Raw genomic sequence first — 20,008 nt, 5'->3', positions numbered from 1 at the left:
TCTCTCTGGCAGTTCCTTCTACTTCTTTGCCAACTCACCGTCTACACCCATATCATTTCATGTTTCATTGTTTGTGGAACTGCTGGGTTTTTATTTTAAAGTAGGAAATAAGACTTAAATTGTTCAAAATGAGCATTTACCAGTACTTTAATATATTTCTATGATCATGACCTTGGGCCAGGCCACATTCATAAGGGCCTCAAATGTAAACTTTCAAAGCCTTCTCCAAATGAAGTTTGGAGGCTCCAAGAAAGAAAACACAAAAACCATTAAAATTGTATTTACTACTCAGACCACACCACCTACAACTGGTGGTTTAAAAGCTGTTTGCAATCAAACTTGTTGCTGGGGGAGGCGGGGTTTATTTCTGTTTTCCTTGATAAAAACTTGTACCACTGAATACAAATGTCAAAGAAATATTTATGTAATTATCTATTGAGGGACAGAATATGGAATTTCCAGGTACAAATTAAAAGCTCAAATGTGTCTAATATACATTTGAAATATACCACGAATTCCGTAACCCTGCTTGTCCTTTCGTCAATTTTCAGTGCACTGCTAAGGCTCAGAAAATCGAAGTGGTTCCTCAGGTCCCTCTATCTTTGCGAGGAAAAAAAGTATAATTTTCCTCTATTTTGTCCTCCCAAGTACGAAGGAACCAAAGGGAAGCCCAAGGAGACGAATCCAGCGCAACCTCCTCTCAGTAGCTCAAGCCGGGGTCCACCAGCGCCTAGCAACCGTTGCCATGACAACCCAACTCACGTCAGGAACCGCCAAGTGAATCACCCCTCTGCATCCCAGAAGGCACTGCGCTGTCTCCAGACCTTCCGCCCCCTTCCATCCCAATATGCAACGGGGCTCACATGGGCAAGCGATCATCATCAGGGTAATTATAAAAATGCCTTAATTTCATCATTTTTTAAGCGCTTAAACTGCCATAACAGATTGACGGACGGGAAATATATAAAAAATGGCCTAAATGATTTAGTTTAGAGATTTTAGTTATAATTGTCGAGGACAAAATTACATTAATTTCTTGGATTTTTCACAGGCATCTTATTGGGCAGCTCTAAAGGACTGACGGCGTGGGGTCCTCGGGGCCCTAGCGGGAGGAAGTGGAGCTGTCTGTCGGCTCCGCGCTTGTTGGCCTCTCAACGTGGAGCCATGGGAGGCTTGGAGAAGAAGAAGGTGAGTGGGTGAGCGAGAGAGACACCAGGGTTCCCGGGGGATTATTGGGGGGTCGCAGAGCCTACCTTCGTCTCTTTCTCCGGTCTTGTCCCTCGTGGGAACAGAAACGGTAGGATCAAGGTGACGGGAGATAGCTGCGAAAGGGGTTCCAGGATGGGCGAGAATTGCCGTATTAGTTCGGAGAGCTGTGAAGTTCTTTTTTGTTGGAGGAATTGTGAAGGTTGATTTTTCTAACTTCATAACTTCACCCCTAAAGTGATATGGGCCTCCAAAAGACCCCTACCATAATTGTAGCATAAAAGCTTCTCTACTTTTCAGCAAGATTTTTACAAAGGATGCCAGCAGGATTTTTGCAGGGAGTTAATTGTGGTGTGAAGCTCCTCTTTCTTATAAAAGGTAGGTTTGCAGTCAAGCTTGTTGCTGTGCAAAACAAAGAACAAAAAACAACAATTTTTTTTTCTGTTTTCTTTGGTATAAATCTCAAAGAATTTTCAGACCCAGAAATTAGCCCCCTCTTGACCGCTGCAGCTTAAATAAAACTGCTTTCTGCAAATTCCTGGATGTCTGACCATAGATTGTTAAATGTGTCGCGAAGGAAGCCAAGGAGTGATATGGGTGGATAATGTAAAGATGCTTATTTCAGTTAGCGTTGTCTTAGAAGTTCTCTTAAAGGCACACATTTCAGTTGAAATCTGGAAGAGCAGAACACCTTGGGTGGGTTCTGGGACTTGGGAGTGTTTGGCAAGCAAGCCAGGCAGTGGAAACTAACTGCCAAAAGCTAGACTTTGACATGTTTGGGATATAGGAAATAAGGGGAAATGGTTTTTGGTGGGGTTGGGCAGGGGCTGTATCATGTAAGACCTGTAAGCTACAATGAAGAGCTTGAAATTTATTCTAAGACAGGTAGAAACCAAGAGTAACATGATCAAGTTTTTCAATGAGTTGTTCTTGTTGCTGAATGAAGAATCACCTCAGTGACATGAAGAGATTGGGAAGGGAATGGAGATGAGGAAAATGCACTTGGCTCTGTGGTGTCCTTTGGTTTTAAAGTTTCTGTTGCCAATTTGTTTTTAATCTAACACCCTACTGGGCATCCAGTAAGTGCTAGCTGTTGGAGCTACAAAGATAGAAGATGGAAAACCTACCCTTGAGATGCAGATATGTGAATAAGTCAGTATGTGCCTTTCAAGCTGTGTCAGACATTTTGGGGGTAGAATGGGCAGTGCTGTGTGTTGTGGAATGTTTAGCTACATTGCTGAACCGCTACCCAGTAGCATTCAACAACCAAAAATGTTTCCACCCGTTATATTAAAATCATCCTGTAGAGAACGATTATCCCCTTAACATTTAGAAGAATAAGCATGGTGATATAGATGCATGTAGCATAGGACAATAGAAAACACTACTAATGAAATTGAACTTCTTGAAAAAATTGATGCTTATTTCCAGGACTTAGTATGGGCCTGACCCCAATAGACAATTAATGTATGGAGGAAAGAATGAATGGTTTGTTTCATGGTTATAGAGTTATAGACTCCTGTCTATAGGTTTTGCTTTTTTGGACCTATTGAGGAAGATCTTGCTTGGAAAGGACTCTTGTGGTTAGCATTGTAGGGTGTTTGGTACAGTGTACTACTTCTCTCTATCAGAGTTACAGAAGCGTGAGTGTGAGGCAGCATCCTAGCACTACAGATACCCAGGTGGTTGCACAAGGCTGCATGCTTCTTGCGGGCAGGTAGAGACCAGGCCTTTTGTTTTTATTGCCTCATGACATCTAGCTTAGTACTTGAACATAGTAGAGAACCAGTTATTGTGTTAAGTGAATAAGGGAAGGAAGAGGCTGTGTGGCTTAGGACATTCATTTTCAACCCAGGTGATATCCCCAAGGGAGCAAAACTTGCTTGGGTAGTATCTTAGATATTATAGTGATTGGTGGTCCCCCTCAAAGGACCATATTTTATAAGTAGATGTGTGGTACTAACATTTCATGGGGATGTGGGGAAGAACGGGTGATTGGTGGTAGGGGGTTATAATAATGAGGAAGGGGGAAGGAATTGGGAGTCCTGGGTTGGTGGTTAGGTGTACAAGCTCTGGACTCAGACCTGAGTTTGAAAACCAGGCCCAGCTCTGAAAAGACTGTGTGACTTGATAATTTATTTCACTGAGCTTATTTCCTACTCTGTGAAATGTGGGTTCTAATGGCACCCACCTCACAGATTGTGGGGATGAAATGAAATAATATGTGGAATCACTAGTTGTACTGGCTAATATTTAGAACTAGTACTAAATACTTGCTCTAGCATCTAATTTTCAGCAACCTCATAGTCCCTAGCATCATGCTGGCGACATGCTGGATATGTGTCCTCTACTGCAAATTATAAGGACAGTGCAAGAAAGCTCATTCAAACAGGTCAGCTTCCTTCCTACAGCAGTACCCATTCCAAAAGCATCTTGACTACTTATTCAGACTGATAGTTGCCTCTGGAATTGGGTCCAGAGTTCAATGTCAGTCACTTCCATTGTTGCTAATGGAGAATTGTTTTTTTTCCCTCCCCAAGTATGAACGAGGCTCTGCCACCAACTACATCAGTCGAAACAAAGCCCGGAAGAAACTGCAGCTGAGCTTGCCTGACTTCAGGTAGGGTTGGAGAGGAATGGAGTAGGGGTCTTCAGGGAGCATCAACAGTGAACTGCATAGTGAAAACTCAGCTGCCTCTGCCTGGAATTCTGGTATTCCTCCTTTTTCTTTAATGAACTGTGCTTTGCCAGATGTGGCTGCTGGGTCTTTGCCTCTTACTCCCTCCCTTCCGACAGGAGAGACCCCTGATCCTGACAGCCTGTGGGCCCTGTTATTGGGCTGACCTTGATCTCTGCAGCCTCCTCTGGCCCACTTTTAGTTCTTTACATGTGCTCAGTTCTTTCTGACCTTATGGTCTTCATGCAAACTCTTAAATGTTCATCCCTCTACCTTTTATATGGCTGAAAAATTTATTTCTTAGGCAGGCCTTTCCTAACTTAGGTGTCTGACAGCTCCTGTCAATATCCTGTTTGCTGCTGGGCACAGTGGTACATGCCTATAATCCCAGCAACTCTGCATGCTGAGGCAGGAGGATCATAAGTTTAAGACCAGCTTGGACAACTTAGTGAAACCTTGTCTCAGAAAAAATAAGCACATAAAAATAAAGTAGCTTAGGAAAAAAGTAGCTCAGTGGTGGAGTGCCCTGAATACCAAAAAAGAAAGAAAGGGGGAAGGGGAAGGGAAGAAAATCCTGTTTGTTTCCATTATGGTACTTGTGGCAGTCTGCATTATGTATTTACGAACTTGGGATCATCAGACTCATAGTAGGCTGTGAGCTTCTTTTTTAAATATTTTTATTCGTTGTTGATGAATTTTTTTTTTTTAATTTATTTGTACATGGTGCTGAGAATCGAACCTAGGGCGTCACACATGCTAGGCAAATGCTCTACCGCTGAGCCACCACCCCAGCCCAAGGATGTCAGCTTCTTAAGGGAAGGGTCCTTAAGCACTGTTGATTTCCAGACTCAGTTGTGGCTGTTACTTCTCACAATTTTTTAATTTAATTTTTTTCTTTTTTAGTTGTAGTTGGACACAATACCTTAATTTTATTTATTTATTTTTATATGTTGCTAAGGATCGAACCCAGTGCTTCACACATGCTAGGCGAGTGCTCTACCGCTGAGCCACAACCCCAGCCCCTGCTTCTCACCTTTATTGACATGATGAATGGTTTCTGTTTTACAGGCGATTATGTATCCTGAAGGGCATTTATCCCCATGAGCCCAAACATAAGAAGAAAGTTAACAAGGGCTCCACAGCAGCCCGAACTTTTTACCTTATCAAAGACATCAAGTTTCTCCTCCATGAACCCATTGTCAACAAGTTCCGGGAATACAAGGTGAGGCCTGGGCTCTAGTATCTGGATGGATCCTCATTGTAGCTCTGTGACTCACAACTGTGACTTTGGGCAAATTGCATACTCTCTCTGAGCAACTCTGTATAAAAGCAACCCTGTATAAAACCCTTTTCATTCTACCTTAAAATGATGTCACAGGAATTCACTGAGATTACATGTTTAGAACATTTGCACAGAACCTTGAAAATGATTAGTGCTTTACCTGTTAACAGGTTTCTCTGATTCTGAAAAAAAATCAAATTTTTTTGCTCCAGAGCCAAAGATGGTGCTTTTTATGCCCAAGGAAACAGCCTTGATTCTGGTTCCTTGAGATTGTTCCCATGAGACAAGGCTTCCATTCCACAGATAGATATTTTTAAATGCTCACATGCCACCAGGGGAGCAGAAACTTAATTCTACCAAAAGTCCGGAGAATTGAAAGACTCCCTTGTGCTGCCAGCAGAGCCTGACTGAAGAGTGGGGTGCCATCTGGTGGCCCACAGGGAACGGGGCAGCAGTTGTTGATAGGTTTTGTAGCTTCATAAACTCACTGTGTAAGAAGTGGACCCATGTGGAAGATGGCTATTTCAGAGTTGCTATTTATACTCTCAGATAATGTTTGAGCTTCTGAGGGATGCTGGGGCCTGAACAGAAGTCTTAGAGTGAAGACATCTGTTGATTTGGAAGACTTGGCTCCATGATTGGCCTTGGCTATCCTTTTCTGGATGACTCAGTACTACACATGAACCCACAAATGGTTTATGCCAGTGCAGACAGAAGTTGGGAACAAAGGCCAGCCTTTCTGACCTAACTCAATGACAGGTCACTTGTTCTTTCTTTTTAATAGAAAAATGAATCTGATATGCCTTGCCTTCTTCCCATGTGAATATACTGTGTCAGCACATTTTTTTGTGGTTATCCCTATGCCTTGTCAAGAGGAGTGCCTGGTTGAGCTCTGGTCATTATCATAGTCATTATCCATTATCATTTAGTCTACTATTCCATGGAGTTGGCTGTAGTGCAAATCCTAGGCTGAGGGGACTGATTGCACAGGCACACAGCATGGCTAGCTAGGAGGTAGTGAGTTCTTCAACCCTGCATATCCATCTTCCATGGCCTTACCATCAGTTGTCCCTTTCTGTCTTCCAGATATTTGTTCGGAGGCTTCGGAAAGCCTACGGGAAGAGCGAGTGGAACACTGTGGAGCGCTTAAAGGACAATAAGCCCAGTTATAAACTTGACCATATCATCAAGGAGCGGTGAGTTGGTGCCCCTCAGAACCCTGCAGTCTGTTTGTCACTGCTAGGCTCAGTCATAGCACTGAGGATACAGTGGCAGTCAAACTCAAGATCCTGCTCACAGAGCTTGCCTCCTTTGGGAGTAGGCAGACCAAAAAGCAGACTGACAATTCACTATTATAATGATTTAAGTTGCACTGAGTGCCACAGGGAAGGTATGTTAGTTATACCTTTGCCAGGAAGTCTGCCTGAAGGGAGTATTTCAGCCAACAAGAGGAAGCTTGTTCCAAGTAGAGACAAGAGCAAGTACAAAGGCCCCATGGTAAGAGAGCTCTGGACTGCACGTGGGGTATGTGATGAGAATCAGAGGCATCACAAGACCCTCTGGGTTTATCCATTTCTCGCCCAGACTTCCCATTTCTGAGAAATTCAGCAGCTAAATCAATGATCTTTTTGAGTACATCCCCATTCGTCCCTTTTTAACTTTTATTTTGAGACAGAGTCTCACTTCCACAGTTGGGCTTGGATGCTTTTGGTTTCTAGAGAGTAGAGATCAAGGTTACAGCTAATACCCTATAATGTCCAAAATAGTCTCCACAACACAGAACAGTCTGGTCCAAAATGCCAGTAGTGGTAAAGTAGATAAACCCTGGACTAATGAATGTCAGTCTTTTCTGATATGATGGCCCAGGCACACTTAGCTCCAGAATAGATAGGCTTGTCTTCATACAGGTTCATTTATGGGCTATCACTGGAAGGGCCCTGGACTAGGAACTAGACAGCTTGTGTTCTCGCTCCATCCCTGTGGACCCATGAGCTGGTCAATCAGAGAACTATTCTTGCTCAGGGACTCTGAGCAAGTTCTTGTCACTAACAGAAAGATGATGTTAGTTCCTGTCCAGCCTATAACACAGCTGTTAGTGTGGAATAGATTTTTTAAAAACATACAAGAGCTAGGCATAGTGGCACACACCTGTAACCCCAGTGACTTGGGAGGCTGAGGCAGGACTATTGAAAGTGTGAGTCCAGTCTCAGCAACTAAATGAAGCCCTAAGCAACTTAGTGAGACCTGTCTCAAAATAAAAAAGGGCTGGGAATGTGGCTTAGTGGTTGAGTGCCCCTGGGTTCAATCCCTGATATCAAAAATAAAAAAAAGAAGTGCCTGAAGATGACTAGTGCCCTTTCTACAAAGGGCCTTGGTGTTGGGTTTGTCTGCAAGGTAGAGAGTTAGGAAACTGGGGTGCCAGAGGATCTTGATTGAGGTTCCTGCCTCTGCACCAAGAACCCAAATAGCTCTTCAACTGTTTCCTCACGACACATCCCTCTTCAGGCTTTTTCCCCTGTCTTGGCCTGGATTTGTAGACCTGGTAGACCTCTCTTGACTTATTGCCCTTCAGAGTCATATGAAATAGCAAAGCTCTTCCAAAGGAAGCTTCCTGGAAGGTGATTTGGGTGCCAGAAACTCTGGGAACTGCTTTGGTTGGGGATGGAGGCTTGAAACCCTGCCCAGGGCATTTTAAGGAAGTTATAAGGACCCAGGGTTTTTTGTTTATTTTGTGTTAGAATCAGATTTATCTTTTTTTCCCCACATTTTAAAATTGTTGCATTGTACTTGTACATAATGGTAGGATTTGTTAGTTGTGTGTACATGCACACAATATAGCAATATAATTTGAAAGGGCCTAGTTTTAAAGCAATAGTCTGGTCTAGCAATGTCATTTTCAGATAAAGCTGGGTCTGGATGATGACAACTGACCTGCCCAAGGTCAGTGGGACTTATTTGCCCAACACAATGGGACTTATTTGTGGTTCAGTTTTCTCTATTCCCTGCACCCCAGACCCTCAGCTTGACAGCCATACAGTGGTAGATCTCCCCCAAGTTGACCTCTTCTCATCAGTTTCCTCATTTGCCACAGAATTCCTAGAAATTTGTTCTTGCTCTTCCTGGCCTAGATCTCAATTCCAGCATTTTACCCACAATTCTAATTGGTTCTAACTGATTTTTTCAACTAGACAGGTCTGGGCGATATGAGCAAGGACGACAGCCCATTCTGGTGACCTGTGACCAGGCCTAGACACAGATGCTGCTGAGGGAAGCAACCCCATCTGGCTTCCCAGCCTACTAGGGCAGCTTCCCATTTTTCCATTTTCTACTGTGGATCTCCCAATAAATTTTCTTTGAATTAAAGGTTCTACCTTCAAAAAGAGAGAGCCACTAACTCATTCTGCCGTCGTTCACAACAAAATATGAAAGTGGTCAAGGCGCTGGGTATTTGGTATCTCCCACTGGGATTTCCCTGGTCCTCGGAGCTCTATGGGCACATTCTGGTTCAGTGCTTCTTAGGGCTGTTCCTAGGGCTGTATCTGGCTATCAGGAAGCTGGTGTAGCCATATTAAGAGGTGGCAGTGGTAAGACCTGTTTGGGGAACATGGCTCTGGGGTAGCTGACAGGGTAGAACCAAGAGGCCAGGACCCCTTTAGAGTCTAGCTGAATGAGCTCATGAGCTCTGCTCTCATGGCCCTGCAGGTACCCCACATTCATCGATGCTCTGCGGGACCTGGATGATGCCCTATGCATGTGTTTCCTCTTTTCTACCTTCCCACGAACAGGCAAGTGCCATGTGCAGACCATTCAACTATGCCGCCGGCTTACTGTAGAATTCCTGCACTATATCATCACTGCCCGTGCTCTGCGCAAGGTGAGCCCTTAGGATCCTTCCCTTGGCCCCTCCCCTGTCACCTGAAGGTTTTCACCATGCTGTCTGCTCCCTCTCCTCTAGGTCTTCCTGTCCATCAAAGGCATTTACTACCAGGCTGAAGTGCTGGGACAGCCCATCGTGTGGATCACACCCTATGCCTTCTCCCATGATGTGAGTATGCCTGTGGGGAGGGGTTTGTGCTAGCTCCTACACTGATGTCCATGTAAGATTGGTAAGGAGTGGGGCAGAGTCTAGCACTTGCTGGCCTCCTAATTAATGCCTGCTGGTGGGGAGTGGAGTGGGATGGGTGAGAAGTGTGTCACACAGAGCAGTAGCACTCTTCATAACATGGTCCATCTTAGAATTTTCAGTGTGATATATATACTCAAGACCTGAACATTAATCATAATTAAGAAGAGGAGCCTACAAGCCTGCCCAGCTCCAGCACATACCACCCAGATGACATTGGATGTGTTCACTTCTTTGGGCTTCCACTGTCAGCCTTGCAAATAAGATTTAAGGGAGAAAAAAAAACTTGAAAGGGCATGGTATTTGGCTCTTTGGGGTCAAATGAATAGTGAGCAGCTCTGGGGGTCGTGTCTGTTGCCTGAAAAGTAGCAGAGCCTCATCCCCTCTCTGCTATAGGCAACTGCTATGGGCAACCAGAGTTATTGGCCTTTCCCTCTTTCCCTCTTCATCTGTCCTATCTTCTTCTTTTCTTCCTTCCTGCCTTCCTCTTTGGCTCTCTCTGTCCTTCCTTCTCTCTGATGTCCCACCCCCAAGCTGTTTTACTTCTGCCCTTCCTCCTCTGCCTCATCCCTCCCATAGCCTGGAGGACAGAGTGATGCTGGGGAAGGGAAATGCCAGAGAAGCACTTAGCACATGACACTACCTCTTGCTGATCTTTCTTTAAGTCTTGGGAATTATTGAAAGGGCCTTACTGAGAGGAAATCCTGGTTTTGCCTCTTGTGGAGGCATTGTTAGCTTCTAGTCTTCAATGTTGGTTGGTCTTAGTTGGTGTTGCAGATGATTTCTTGGTTCTGTGTCCTACACTTGGCCATCTTCCTGCTTGTTCGGTGAGCAGGAACTGGTTCCTCCACAAAGAGCAGAAGTAGCAGCCTGGCTGTGCTGAGCTTCCTGCTGGGTTATCATGTGCTGTAGCATGAGCCAGGGGCCGCCACCACTCCCCCCGCCCCCCTTCTCGTAGTGCAAGGGCTGGAACCTGTTCTGACTGCAGTACAGTGTGTTGGTGCTTGGTGGTATGGTTGCAGGCTGTGGGTGAGACAGGCTTGGCCTTCAACAGTCCCTATTCCCACTCCCTGGGGTTCTAGCTTGGGCAACCAGTTATTGACCCTTCCCTCTTTCCCTCTTTATCCGTCCTGTCTTCTTCCTTCCTTCCTGCCTTCCTCTTTGGCCCTCTCTGTCCTTCCTTCTCTCTGATGTCCCACCCCCATGCTGCTCAGACTGGTCTTTGTGTGCCCTCCTGAGTGGTGAATAGGGCCCTGTGGAAGACCAGCCTCCACACAGCTGGCCCTGGGGGAAGGGCATGGGCCACCCATTTCTCCTCCTTCCTTGGCCAGCTTGCTTCCTCTGCTTCCTCTAAGCAGAGGATGGGTGACCGGTACTGGGTTGTAGTAGGGCCCTGGTATGCCTTTCCCCAGAGTAGCCAGTGCTGGGTGCACAACTGTGGGACTCAGAGTGGTAACAGTAGTGGGGGCAAGGCATGCCGTGATGTGGAAAATGGGGTTGGTGACCACATTTCCACCAGGCAGACCCTCCATGCCACAGGTCACTGCCTGGCAGCTAGATAGAGGAACAACTCAAAGAGTTATGGGCACACCCATGATAGAGGGGATATTGTGATCATTACCAGTTTTGACATTTCTTGAAAATTCTTCTATGTTGCAGGGGGTTGGGTTGGCCTCCCTGGATTTAGAGGGTGGGACCATTTGAGACTTTAGGTATTTTGGTCCTTGTTTTAGATCAACTTCTTAAGGGCAGAGATAAGTCCCTTCCACGTCTCCTGCTTATTGAGTTGGTAGTTTGTGAGGGTGGCTGTGCCTCTGTGTCTAAGCAAGTAGTTACTCTGCCTGTTATTTTCCAAGAGCTCTTAGGGTGCCAAGCTGGGCTAGCAGCCCCAGTGGCCCCAGCCTATTCTTAGGTCCTCAGGCTATGCTTTTGTATGCTCTTGCCAGGGTGTACTTGGGCCTAGTTCTACCTACCCACTATCTGTCCCCACTTGGCTTTGGACTTTCCAGGGCACCTTTGACTGGGCTGTAGACTATTCTGGCCTCAGAGTATTACCTTCCGGGTGCCCATAGCTGGCTCTGGAGCAGACATATGACAGATTCAGGGGTGGGTGATAGAGAAGGCTTGACCTCTGTCCAGGTTGGGAAAGGTGGTCTTTTCAAGGACACAAGTCTGCACTGAGACTTGAAGGATGAAAGGGAGACCTGGGGGCAGGGGCAAGGAAGGGCCAGCCAGTCATGGAAATAGCATGGTCCAGTTTTTATTTTCTTATTCCTGGCTCCTCCTTTATCACATGGTGGTTTGGGAAACCCTTGGGACCCCTATCCAGAGCTGCATTTATTCCCAGAATGCTATTCGTAGGGGTGTGGCTGCACTGCTGATGCCTCTCCTGTGTCCCCCTAGCACCCAACAGATGTGGACTACAGAGTCATGGCCACCTTCACTGAGTTCTACACCACCTTGCTGGGCTTTGTCAACTTCCGCCTCTATCAGTCCCTCAACCTCCACTATCCCCCAAAGGTAGGGCCCCAGCCCTTCTCTCCCCATATGAGTGAGGGGTCATGGGTGTCCTTTTCTCTCTAACCTTCCACTTGCACTCAGCTCGAGGGTCAGGCCCAAGCAGAGATGAAGGACAGTGAGGGCGTCTATGCATTGGACTCTGAGAGCTCTATGGAGGTGAGAGAGGTTTCAGGGACGTTATCCCTACATCTCCCCAGAAGGGTGGTTCCTGTCCCCAACATGTCTGGGGTTGTAGTGGGTGGGGTGGGTGGTCTTGGCTTGCCCTCAGATACTGGACCCATAGGTGGTCCAGAGGTGTTGCAGTTCCCCCTTCCCACCCTGGCCACTCATTTAGATAAGGTCCCCTACCTGCAAGTAAGCAGCCTTGCTTCTATCCTTTAGAAACTAGCAGCCCTCAGTGCCAGCCTAGCCCGTGTGGTGGTACCTGCCACAGAGGAGGAGGCTGAAGTGGATGAATTTCCTGCTGATGGGGTGAGCATGGCACTTCCTTCTAGAATGGCAGTGGGACAAGGAATGGGAGCCAACATCTGGAAGCTGTAGGATCTAAAAAGAAGCTAAGGAGGGAGTTTTCTCCAGTCTCTGCCCTCTAGTTGTGTTGGTGTCTCTGGTGATGGCAAGGTCTGGTTCCTCCTTGGCAGGAGATGGCAGTGCAGGAAGAAGATCGCAGGAAGGAGCTGGAGGCACAGGAAAAGCACAAGAAGCTCTTTGAGGGCCTAAAATTCTTCCTGAATCGTGAGGTACCCCGTGAGGCTCTGGCCTTCATCATCAGGTAGGAGGGCTCTCAGGTTGGCTCACAGCACTGGCCCTGCCACAGTCTGGTCTTGGTTCTGCCCATCAGTAACATCAGATGGTGTATTTTCACTTTTTACAAATTAGTGCTTAGAGATTACTCAGCATGGCACTGAAGCACATAGGAAGCATTCAACCAAGGGCAAAGCTGCCATCAGGTTATTACCAGTCAAGGTCCCTCATGGGCCAAGACTGGAAGTATCTGTCTAGATCTGGAGTGGGACAGGGCAGGTGTATCATAGAGGGGTAAATTTATAGATCAGGTGGCCAGTGAGTCTAGGGCAAGCAACTCATACCTGGGGATCCTTTTGGGCTCTCCATGTGCCTCTAGGAGTTTTGGGGGAGACGTATCCTGGGATAAGTCTCTGTGCATTGGAGCCACCTATGATGTCACAGACTCCTGCATTACCCATCAGATTGTTGACCGACCTGGACAGCAAACCCCTGTCATTGGCAGGTAAGCCCCCGAGACCCTGCTTTACATTTTAGGAAAGTTCTATCTTAAAGGCCCTTGGAATGCAGTGGGGCCTCGGGTTGCTGCCTTGTGACCTGTCTCTGCTGGCCACTCTACTAGGTACTACATACAGCCACAGTGGGTGTTTGACTGTGTGAATGCCCGACTCCTCCTCCCTGTGGCAGAATACTTCCCTGGGGTGCAGCTGCCCCCACACCTTTCACCTTTCGTGTCTGAGAAGGAAGGAGATTACATCCCACCTGAGAAGCTTAAGCTGCTGGCTTTGCAGCGGGGAGAGGACCCAGGTGAGTGAAAGAGTACTGGGTGGCAGGGTGGATGGGCTCCTTTGGATGGTCTGGGCCCCTGGGCATGAGCTGTCCATTTCCCTTTACTGTAGAGTTGGCAAGCAGGGAACAGGGCAGAACAGAGTGGAAAGCCCTTTGAACCTATCTTTGGAGTAAGGCATAGGAGAAGGGGACATTTGTATCTTACAGTCAAGTGTTACTTGATTCATTCAGATGAACTGAACAGAAAGATCTGGGGTTGTCATCAGTCTTCATGTAGAAGATGACTGAGTTCAGGAGTGGGACTTGGAGTGTCCTTTGAGGGCAGCTGGGGCTTTGGAGAGGAGTCAGAGGGGGCTACAGTCAGGAAAGCCTTGAACTGTCTTTGGAATATCTGCAGATGGCAGGGTCAGAGGGTGGTGCTTAGGGCCTGTCCTCACCTGGCAAGAGAAAGCAGATTCCTACCTGCTGTTTGTAGGAAACTTGGAAGAGTCTGAAGAAGAAGAGGAGGAGGAGAAAGAAGAAGAAGAAGACATTGAAGGTGATGGAAATGAAGGGGGAGAAAATGAAGAAGAGGAAGAAGATACGGAGGCTGCTTCAGAAAAGGAGGAAGAGGCCCATCTGGCAGCCCTGGAGGACAAGAGGATGGAGGCAAAGGTATGGCAATGCTAGACTGGGGCACTGTCTGGGAAGCAGCCCCGCTTGCCTGGAAGGGCAGGAGCCAAAGGACCCATACCCATGAGCACCCACTCTCTGTCCTCAGAAGCCCAAGGTGATGGCAGGCACTGTGAAACTGGAAGATAAGCAACGACTGGCCCAAGAGGAGGAAAGTGAAGCCAAGCGTCTGGCTATTATGATGATGAAGAAGCGGGAGAAGTACCTTTACCAAAAGATCATGTTTGGCAAGAGGCGCAAAATCCGAGAGGTAAGTTGCTCTTGTCACTTGAGACTTGGGTGTGTCCACCACAGGCGGCTGTGAGGTGAACTCAGAGACTGGTGGGCTGTCCTCGGAAACAGCACTCTGGGTCACTCCTAGCCTTTTCCTGAAAGCCACACTCAGGGATTTCATCCCCTTCCTGTTCCCAGCTGTTTCTGAATCTCAGATATGGGAACAGAGCTATCCCAGCAGACTTGGGAGATTTTTGTTAAGCTTTATTTTCTTGTTCACAAAGCCACATATGCTTATTTAAAAAAAGAAAATGTGCAGCCATAACTGAGTAATAGATGACACAGTAATAGATCATTCCTGCGCCCTGCAGGTTTCTCTTGTGCACATAACCTTAGGGAAGCAGCATTCTATGTATAGATTGTTTTAGTTTGATTTTTTCATTTAATCATAATGTGGACTTCATGACATATTGTGCACCACAAAAACCTGTCTCCTACTGATGGGATTATTGTTTTCCTATTTTTCAGTCATTCTCAGTAAATATTCCTGAGCAGGTCCCTGACCTTCTCAGAATATTTCTGCAGTTTAATTTTTTTTTTTTTTTTTTAGTTGATGGACCTTTATTTCATTTATTTGTTTGTTTGTTAGTTTATTTATTTATTTGTAGTGCTGAGAATCAAACCCAGAAGGGGAGGATTGGGGTGGCTCACTCAATTCCATGTCTCAAGACACGTGAGACTAGTGCTCTACACTAAGCCATATCCCCAGCCCTGCAGTCTAAATTCTTAGTAGCATAATTGCATAGTTGTCAAATACCTATTGCCTAGTGGTCTCTGGGAAGACTTCCCTTTGCACCCTCCTTGCGGTCTAGTTGAAGTTTGAAAGGTGTCAGACTTGGCTTTCTTGGGGGTTCTGAGAGTCCAGGAGTTTATAACTAAAGATTTGTGGACCCATAAAATAATAAAGCGTTGTAAAGGCAAGGGGGAAGGTCTGTTTTCTTACCCTTAGGTAAATCAGATATTTTCCCGTGGTAATTTGCTTGTCAGCTTTGCTTTTAAGAGGTAATCTGGAGCTAGGGTTGTGGTTCAGTGGTAGAGTGCTCGCCTCGCATGTGTGCGGTCCTGGGTTCGATCCTCAGCACCACATAAAAGTAAATAAATAAAATGAAGAGGTAACCCTATGTAGGAGGAGGGCAATCCCCTTCTCCTGTCTTCCCTTACTCCCAAGTTCCCATCCCCAGCCTTACCTCTCCCTTCCTCCTCACAGGCTAACAAACTGGCAGAGAAGCGGAAAGCCCACGACGAGGCTGTAAGGTCTGAGAAGAAGGCCAAGAAGGCAAGGCCTGTTTGAGTGCCAATGGAGGCCATGTTCTGGCAGCTGGAGAAGACAGTGACAGGCCAAGGGACCGCTTTTTATTCCCTTCCTTCTCCCTGACAGCCCTGATGTCCTTTCATTCTGACAGGGTTTTTGGGCAGCCCTGGCCTCCTTGGATGAAACTTTCTGCTGGTGGCTGGGCAGAGAGAGGTTCTAGAGCCTGATCGGCCCCTTCACTTGCTGCCTCTATTTTCCTTGGCAACCCTCACCATATATCGACCTGTGATTCTCAGAGTGCTGTGATAGGGTGAAGATGGGGGAACTTTTGTTATTTTGTTATTAAACACTGAACTTTGGCAATCAATTGGTTCTATATTCAGGAGCCTTCTGGGATTGGAGAAGGGCCACCTGGCACTCTGTATTATAAGCTGGGCCAACCCTGGTTGTTGACCTAGTTGGACCCAGGCATACTCAGAACTCTGGATGTCCTAGGACCCCTCCAGTTCCAGGGATTCCAGAAGGGAGCCACAGAGTTTCTGGGCTTGGTTTACATTCCAGCCCAGGCACTTTGCCTCTGTGAACCTGCTTCCTTCTAAGTTAAAGAGTGGAAGTTCTGGAGCATTCCTATGTTGCAGGGTGAGTGGTAACTAGAGAGACAAGTGTCATTTGTTTAGTAAGTGCTTGATGAACATGAACTGTGATTTTCATAACTTTCTACTGGAGCTGGTAGGGAAGGTGAAAGCCAGTGCCTGAGGATGATTGGGGGAGGAGAGACTGATGACAGGTATACCTCTAGCTTTCCATTGTGGGTTGGTGGGTAGAACGGCCCACTGAGGCCACTTCTGGTAACCCAACCTGTGACCCTTGTGGGCCTGTCTTAATAGCTTTCCATCTGACCTGCCAATGCCCAGGGGGACATCCCTTGCTTGGGATTATTCATGTGTCATGACAGCCAGAGCCAGAACTCTGAGCTCTGGATGCTTACACTCTCCAGCACAACCTCCCACTTCTGCTTGTGGTGGACTGATTATTATCAGGAGCAGGAGCTAGGTTGGGGAAGAGTGGGTTTGGAACTGGCTCTGAAGGCCTTGATCTTCTGCCTATCATGTGTTGGCTCTATAGGGGGAGAATGTTTCTGGGGGTAGTGGCTGCAGACCCAACATTTGCCAGGGGAAGAAAACTTGGTAAGCCCTCGCTTAGGGGGTAGAGAACCCAGGGCCCACATTGGCTGGACCTCGCTGGGTGTAGAAGGAGAGGGCTATGTTGCATGCCCACTCTGGCATGCCCATGGCAGCAGGGGTGTGGTGGGGGTTGCTTCCAGGGTCAAGACTTCTGGAGCTAGAGCCTACAGCTCCAGGGACTGAGTAAGGCCTGGCTGGGTGCATGTGCATCCTAGTGCTACAAGGTCGAGGGCAGGCCCAATGGAAAAATGCCTGGCAGTCATGCTGATGTGGAATTTTCCCCATTCCAGAATTGCCCAGAAATGTCGGGGGCAGTGGGACTTTGATGTGGTCCATGCTCTACTGGGTGGCCAGCTGGTTTTGTACTGCCCACAGTGGAGCCAAGAATTCCTAGTTCTGGCCAGGCAGTAGTCCCCATCTTTGGTCCTTTTCTGCTGGGATGAAGGATAAAAGCCTGATCCTGGAAGGGGAGATGGTTGCTGGATAGGGCACCCATATGCTGCTGGCCCACCTCTCAACCCTGGAGAGGAGGAGTTCTGCTGAGACCTTCAAGCGTAGGACCCTGTTGGAGTGAAGTTCCTTAAGTTCTCAGAGATCCTGGCTCCTCTTCCCCGCCCCTGCTCCTATGGGTTCCAAAGAAAGTGCCCCAAGTTGAAAAGTCTGGAGGGGAGGTCATACCTTCAATAAGACCCTGAGAGCGCCAGTGTCCCCAGTGAAAGTTAAGAAAGCAACTATTCCAGCCGCTTCCTTTTAACTCCGTTTTCATCAAGCTCGGCACCCCCTCCCCAGCACTACTATAAAGCCACAAGCATCCTAGAGTCCCCTTTATGGTTGGGGGTTCGGCTGAGCCAAAGGACTGGCTGTAGGACAATGGTCCCGTTGGCGCGTCAGAGACAAACGGGCCTTGTTGGTCTAGCTGCGGGGGCGCGCGGCTGCGCCTCAGCACGCTGAATGCGGCTTCTGTGCGTCCGGGGCTGGCGCGCAGGGGCCGGGACCCAAAGGGAGGGGGCAGGGCCTGGGGCGCCCATTGGCCGACGCGCCAGGGGCCGGGCCAAGCCAGTGGCAGCACCTGGCCCGGAGCAGGAGCGGGAGCAGGCGCGGCGGCCGCGGCGCCGGCAGCGGCGGCGGGGCGGGAGAATGGACCAGGCCTGGCGGAGTGCAGGGCCCTGGCAGGTGCGCCCCGCCGCCCAGTGAGCGCCCGGGCTGCACCGCCGGGGCCGAGCCAGCCACTCCGAGTCCGAGGAGGACTGGGACAAGGTAGGTCCTGGGGTCCAGCGCCCATCGACAGCTAGTGCCCTGCCTCAGTCTACTTCCTGAGGACCCCGCCCACACTACTCCAGTTGCTGAAATGGTACTGCGTGCGCACCTAGGGGTATGAGATTGCCGCATCACTGCTCCAGCAGCTGGGTGCACTGGCTGGGGACAAGGAGGGTGCAGGTTTGTGCTAGTCCTGCCCGTTGTTTTTTTCCCCGTGGTCCCCAGTCCCTGAAGGTGGGGTGGGTGGGGTTGGAGAAGGCAGGCTGCTGGCGCTGGATAGGAGCTAAGTCTGTTAATGATTAATTTTCTTGAGTACAGTGGCCTGAGCCTTAGTAGAGGAGGGACAGGGATCTCTACTCTCCCCCACCAGCTCTTCCCAGAAGGGCTGTTGGAGTAAGGACTCGGGTAAGGGGAAAATCTCTGCCCTGATATGGTGCCCCAGAGTGGGCAAGGCCACCAAGGAGAGGCTTGTCAGGTGGACCAATCCTGGTGTCCAGGAGAGGCCCCATACAAAAATCACAGGGTGCCCATTTCCTGGGTCAGTGCCCCAAAATGGATCTGACTTAGTCTGCTCATTCCTGCCAGGCCAGCACTTCGGTAACAGCACAGAGCATGATTGATCTCTTTCCAAAGGGAATTCTCTTCCCCAGCTGTTCAGATTAGGAGAGGTGATGGGCAAACATCTGGCTGCTGTAACTCACACCAGAGGGAGGAAGGGAGAGAGGGCATAGGCCTGACACCTGATCCCAGGGCTGCCATGGTGACAAGTATCATGGAAATCCTTGAGAGGTGTGGAGGAAGGTCCAATCAGGAGAATCTAACCTCTTCCTCTACTGAGAGGATGACCTGAAGCCCAGAGAGGATGAGGCTTGTCTAGGGCCATACAGGAAGCACAGGTGGGCAGGCCTGGGCCAGATCAGCCCCTAAGCATTGGTACTTATTCCCATTATGCTCAGGGTGAATTGAGGCTCAGGAAAATTCAGTGACTTGTCCAAGGTCTTATAATTCACAGGTAGTCAAGTTGACTCCAAATCACAGGAGTCTTGCTGTGCCCCCACCTCAGGACCTCAGCCCTATCTGGGACCTCTCTGCCCCACTGGGGTCCTAGTCTCTCTGATCTGTGTGGGCTGCCCTAAACCCCAGCTTAAGACCCCTCCCCCTTGCCTCCCTGGCTCCCAGCTCTGCCTGACACTCGGGGTGGGCAGGCTGTTACCCTGGGAGCAGAGACAACAGAGCCCTGTTCCCAGCTGCCACCTCAGGCTGCTTCATTCCCTCTTCTTAGCTATGGCTCTGCTTGAAGGAAACTCCATGTGGACAAAATATCTGCTTCCTTTACATCCCTTTCCCTTAATGGGTTTTATGTCCTCTTATCACCCCCAAAGGGAGGAGTGTGCCCTCTACAGCCCCTCCCACTGGACTCCACAGAACTGAATGTGCTGCCCAGTGAAGGAGGCAATGATTAACCTGGGAAAATGATGCACAAATGGAAGAATTCTGGGCCTGACTGCAGGCTTGGGAAGGGCTCGTTGTTCCACTTAGACTGAGTGAGGATATGGACAACTCCTTTTAGGAGCCCTACACCACTCCAGATAGGGCAGAGCTGGTTGCAGCAGAGGTGCCCCTGAGGGTCACCAGACTGGGGACCACTGGAATCACCAGGTGAGGAGGAATGGGAATAAATATACCCAGAGGGCACCTGCTTTCCCATATGCCAGAGATAAGGGCAGAGTTAGGGTCCCCAATAGTGCCCTGACTTGCAGTGGCACTTTGGGTGAGTTTGTCCCTATCTATGCCTCAGTTTTGTCAGATGTGAAATATGAGGGTTGGGGCAACTTGGATATAGAACATGGGAAATATAGGTTCTTGGACAGAGAGGGTGGCTTTTCAGGTGTCTGCACCAACAGGTCCTGCTTTCCTTGTTAGATGAATCTAGAAGGAGGACCATGATAGTAACCAAACATGCTAATATTGTGTGCCAGGTATCATGCAAAGGGCTCTGCATGCCTCACGTCTGTGGATCCTCTGAGCAAGC

The 20,008-nt window shown here is 48.3% G+C and overlaps 1 protein-coding gene across 1 annotated transcript; it reads left to right on the top strand.

The window, feature by feature from the left end:
- The first annotated feature begins 1,077 nt into the window (after window positions 1-1,077).
- Window positions 1,078-15,890, top strand: Pes1 (pescadillo ribosomal biogenesis factor 1). The gene is made up of 15 exons (XM_026408912.2): window positions 1,078-1,188; window positions 3,747-3,826; window positions 4,952-5,105; window positions 6,252-6,361; window positions 8,868-9,039; window positions 9,121-9,210; window positions 11,692-11,808; window positions 11,890-11,964; window positions 12,190-12,279; window positions 12,447-12,577; window positions 12,929-13,054; window positions 13,172-13,356; window positions 13,814-13,992; window positions 14,099-14,260; window positions 15,491-15,890. The coding sequence occupies exons 1-15, from the start codon at window positions 1,165-1,167 to the stop codon at window positions 15,572-15,574; spliced, it is 1,779 nt and encodes a 592-aa protein (XP_026264697.2). The 5' UTR covers window positions 1,078-1,164; the 3' UTR covers window positions 15,575-15,890.
- Window positions 15,891-20,008: the final 4,118 nt, after the last annotated feature.

The sequence above is a fragment of the Urocitellus parryii genome, chromosome 3 (genome assembly GCF_045843805.1).
Source record: "Urocitellus parryii isolate mUroPar1 chromosome 3, mUroPar1.hap1, whole genome shotgun sequence".
Lineage (NCBI taxonomy): Eukaryota > Metazoa > Chordata > Mammalia > Rodentia > Sciuridae > Urocitellus > Urocitellus parryii.
This window is presented reverse-complemented; position numbering and strand designations above follow the sequence as displayed.

What these genes read in the sequence shown, in the direction of transcription:
- Pes1 (XM_026408912.2), top strand. Translation starts at nt 1,165, where the DNA reads ATGGGAGGCTTGGAGAAGAAGAAG. An exon ending in CTGAGCTTGCCTGACTTCAG is followed by an intron (nt 3,827 to 4,951) that starts GTAGGGTTGGAG and finishes TCTGTTTTACAG; the next exon opens with GCGATTATGTATCCTGAAGG. An exon ending in GCTCTGGCCTTCATCATCAG is followed by an intron (nt 12,578 to 12,928) that starts GTAGGAGGGCTC and finishes ATGTGCCTCTAG; the next exon opens with GAGTTTTGGGGGAGACGTAT.